Consider the following 3,958-nt stretch of genomic DNA (forward strand, 5'->3'; position numbering starts at 1 on the left):
AATCTTAAATTTAACAACCGCTCTATGTTCTAAGACTTATAAACCGATTTCTAGAATGGGTTTACAAGTGCATGAACGTATATACCGATTCTGGGTTGAGTTTTTTCAGAAAAGGAAAGAAAAAGAAAAAAAATTCATATTTTGATAATGAATCAAAATTAGTTGAAATATAGGTTAATATGATTAAACATCAATTAATCTTCCGAATCAATACTAATCAATTAGTGATAGTAAATAATGGGAAAAAGGGGTTTTCATTATATGTCAAAATATCTTTTTTTTTGTCTTGTAATGGCAGGCCCAAATAAATCTTATAGGCCCCAAACTAGGATGGAAAAAAAAGAATAGTGTTTCTTTGACATCACAAAGCAAAAGAAACATAATGGATTGAAACAATTCCAGCTTAATAACCTGGGAATAAAGACCAAATCTCAGCGTAATAACACTCTTGGCCCAATACAAGAAGAACATAAACATAAAAAGAATCGAAAAGATGAGCTCGAACAATTCGCCAATCCTTATTTGCGTTTCAAAAGAAAAAGAATGCAGCTTTCCATCTGCTCATAGTTTGGTTATCGTCTTATAGAGTATCGTTGCTATTGACAAGATCAGCTAGAAGTCCATTGAATTCAGTACCATAAATATGTCCCATTCTTGAACGTTTTGTCTCCAAATATCTCCGGTTTTCATTTGTTACCGGAGTCACCAACGGAACACGTCCTGCCATTGCCAAACCATAACCCTTCAGCCCAACGAATTTCGTCGGGTTGTTTGTCATTAACTTCAATGATTTCACACCAAGCTCCACTAATATCTGTTACCAAAAAAAAAAAAAAATTCAGAAATGTAATGAGTGAGGCACTTTTCGATTTATCAGACTATCGTTAAAGTTCATCTGGTAAGTTACCTGTGCACCAATACCATAGTCCCTTGCATCAGCGGGTAATCCGAGATCTTCATTGGCTTCTACAGTATCACGACCAGCATCTTGTAGATTGTAAGCTCGAAGCTTGTGAGCTAAACCGATTCCCCTTCCCTCGTGTCCACGGAGGTATACTAAAACACCCCTCCCAGCTGCCTCAATCTTTTGCATTGCAAGTGCAAGTTGAGGTCCGCAGTCACATCTAGCTGATCCAAATATATCTCCTGTTAGACATTCAGAGTGTACCCTTACAAGAACATCATGCCCATCCCCGATATCACCCTGTTAAACATCACAGTGTCGCATTTTTAGTACTTAGTGACAATGGTAAATCCTGTATGCCGAAAGAAGAATGCAACGGCTTTGGCTACTCCAGAATAAAATATATGCTTACTTTAACCATGGCAACATGCTCAATTCCATCCACCACCGATTTAAAACAATAAGCAGAAAACGGCCCCCACATAGTCGGCATTCGTGCAGGAAACGCTGGCTCAATCAATTTATCCTTCCTGCTCCTATAGCTGCAAATCATAATCCATAATCAGTATATCGAAATTTTCAAGCTTTAACGCAACAGCATGCAAAGGATTAGATTTATCCGTGTTAATACGGTTCATGTTACAATGGCGTACCTGATTAAGTCAGCTATGGATATGATTTTCAAGTTCTCTCTTTCTGCAAGAAGCCGGAGCTTTGACAATTTAGCCATGGAACCATCATCATCCACTATCTGACAAAGAGCCGCGACTGGACCAAACCCAGCCAACACAGCAAGATCGACTGAAGCCTCTGTGTGACCAGCTCTTTTCAGAACACCCCCTTCTCTATATTTCAAAGGGAAGATATGCCCCGGTCGGTTGAACTCCTCAGGATTTGAATCTTTAGATGCAAGAGCCTGTATGGTTGTTGCTCTATCATCTGCTGAGACTCCAGTGTTTGTGCCATGTTTAGCATCCTACATATTCAGCAACTATGTCTCTCAAATGTATATAGCTAACAAAGAAGCTATCGGATTTTCCCATGCGAAGTTCTGTGCTTAGTTATCAAATTTCATCGTATAAAAGAGTACTAGAAGAAGTTGCATACCACTGAGACTGTGAACGCTGCACGCTTTTCGTCCTCATTCTGTGTTACCATTTGCGGAATTTGTAACCTCCTTAAATCTTCTTCTTTCATGCTCACGCAAATGATCCCAGTTCCATGCTTCACCATAAAAGCAGTGTCTTCAGGTTTCACCAACGTTGCTGGCATTATCAGGTCACCCCCACTTTCTCCGTCTTCGTCATCAACTACAATGACCATCTGCAAAATCCAACTAACCCATGTAAATACTGACAAAAAATTATAAAATGCTCCAGTCAATTTCAGGTCGTGCGCACATTGAGAAATTCATGATCTACTTAAAAACAATAGCAACTAGACCAAAAGAGAATCCGGCTAGGACTTGAGCTGACCTTTCCATCTTGGATGTCTTTAATAGCCTCTTGAATGGTGGAAAATCCTTCTGGCCGAGACTCCTCACTAAACTCATCGCTATCGGCTGAAAACCCATCAGTTGGAACAACCTCGGCTGAAAGTTCTTCAAATGCTATAGCACCGGGTTGCAAAATTTCCCCCGAGATTACTGCAGCCCTTGCACTGACATCACCCTTCTGACTAAAGCTTGATCTTTTAGTCAGACTAATAACGGACAGACCCAATGCATTCCCTGTTCTCACCGCAAATGAATTCCGTACGCCATCAAAGCCATTAACGTATTTCTGATCTCTGTCGAGGGAAAACAAGAAAACCCTTCTAGCATTTGAAAATGACTAGACATTCAAATTAGATACACAGAAGAGTCTTGTAAGGGTAACTTACTGTGGAAAAGTGAGACCCAAATTTGAGCAAGAAACGTTCAGGGAAGCCATTGCCATTGCCGCTAATCCTCAATCTAAAGGTTCAATCTGCAAAACTACACATTACGATCCAACAACAAAAAATTAGAAAAGATGATGTCATGATGCAAGTGGGGTAACGGTCTTAGGCTCTTAGATCAAATAAAATATTGTTATCTATTTACATTAAAATTATATATTTATATTATAATAAATAAATATAAATTGATAGTTGCAGAACGGTGCATGCTTGTAAATGTGGATGCCGGTGATCCAGAATCCCACGAGAGAAAACATGTATTTGTTCACATTTATGGAAGATATAAATAAATAAAATAAATAAGGAGATATGACCGTATTAATTTAGTAAGTATTTTATGGATAAAAAGTTAGGTGTTGATGAATTTTGAATTCAGATAATCCAATTTATCGTTGAGCTACAATAATATGAGCGGGTGGCCATATATCCATCTTTATGAAAAAAATATGAACTCTTGGATAATAAAATTGTTGAACGTTGATACATGTCATTACTATTTTCTTTTAGACCCTCAAATTCATAATCAGTAGTACTTTGATGATGAGAACACCGTAAAGAAAACGAGAGAAGCATAAGGAGGAGATTACCTGTTCGACAGGAGAAGAACCTGCAAGTGCAAACTACTCTTTCAAGGACTTCTTCTTGCGAACAAATCTTAAATAAAAAACTTGAAAGCAACGGGAAGAAGTTTATGCAACTCTAACAATGTTTTTGAGAAGATAATGACATCATTGTTGTTTTATAAGGAACTTGGCTAGTCTTTTAAGGTAATATCAAGAGAATTAAATGATTTGAAGCAATTAATCTAAAGATATTTCAATAATTATTTTGGTGATTTGTAATTAAGAATTGCCATGTTTATGCACTAAGTATCTTGCTAGTCTTGGCACCCATCTTAACTTTGCTGCTATATATATATATATATATACAGGCCACAACGGATGCATCTTGGTAGTGTTTATAGTCCAAATTCCTCAATAGGAGTATTATATACCGAATCTAATAAATCTGAATGAATGTATTTCCCTCTTCATCTTTAAATCTGTAATACATCAAATCCAATTAAGAATGACAAATTCCAGGTAACCACATAGATAGATTATACACCATGAGATA

At 37.3% G+C, this 3,958-nt stretch overlaps 1 protein-coding gene across 1 annotated transcript; it reads right to left on the minus strand.

Moving 5' to 3' along the window:
- Nucleotides 1-238: 238 nt before the first annotated feature.
- Nucleotides 239-3,567, minus strand: LOC113335188 (bifunctional riboflavin biosynthesis protein RIBA 1, chloroplastic-like). The gene is made up of 8 exons (XM_026581314.1): nucleotides 3,430-3,567; nucleotides 2,786-2,879; nucleotides 2,380-2,692; nucleotides 2,012-2,227; nucleotides 1,558-1,880; nucleotides 1,317-1,446; nucleotides 908-1,204; nucleotides 239-814 (listed from the first exon to the last, which is right to left on the minus strand). The coding sequence occupies exons 2-8, from the start codon at nucleotides 2,839-2,841 to the stop codon at nucleotides 581-583; spliced, it is 1,569 nt and encodes a 522-aa protein (XP_026437099.1). The 5' UTR covers nucleotides 2,842-2,879; nucleotides 3,430-3,567; the 3' UTR covers nucleotides 239-580.
- Nucleotides 3,568-3,958: the final 391 nt, after the last annotated feature.

The sequence above is a fragment of the Papaver somniferum genome, chromosome 1 (assembly GCF_003573695.1).
Source record: "Papaver somniferum cultivar HN1 chromosome 1, ASM357369v1, whole genome shotgun sequence".
NCBI lineage: Eukaryota > Viridiplantae > Streptophyta > Magnoliopsida > Ranunculales > Papaveraceae > Papaver > Papaver somniferum.

Excerpts from the sequence above, each read along its gene's own strand:
- LOC113335188 (XM_026581314.1), bottom strand. The coding sequence starts at position 2,841 with ATGGCAATGGCTTCCCTGAACGTTTCTTGCTCAAATTTGGGTCTCACT. Across the intron at positions 2,693-2,785 it reads TTGGGTCTCACTTTTCCACA|AGATCAGAAATACGTTAATG; the intron begins GTAAGTTACCCT and ends TTCCCTCGACAG. Across the intron at positions 2,228-2,379 it reads AAGACATCCAAGATGGAAAG|ATGGTCATTGTAGTTGATGA; the intron begins GTCAGCTCAAGT and ends TGGATTTTGCAG.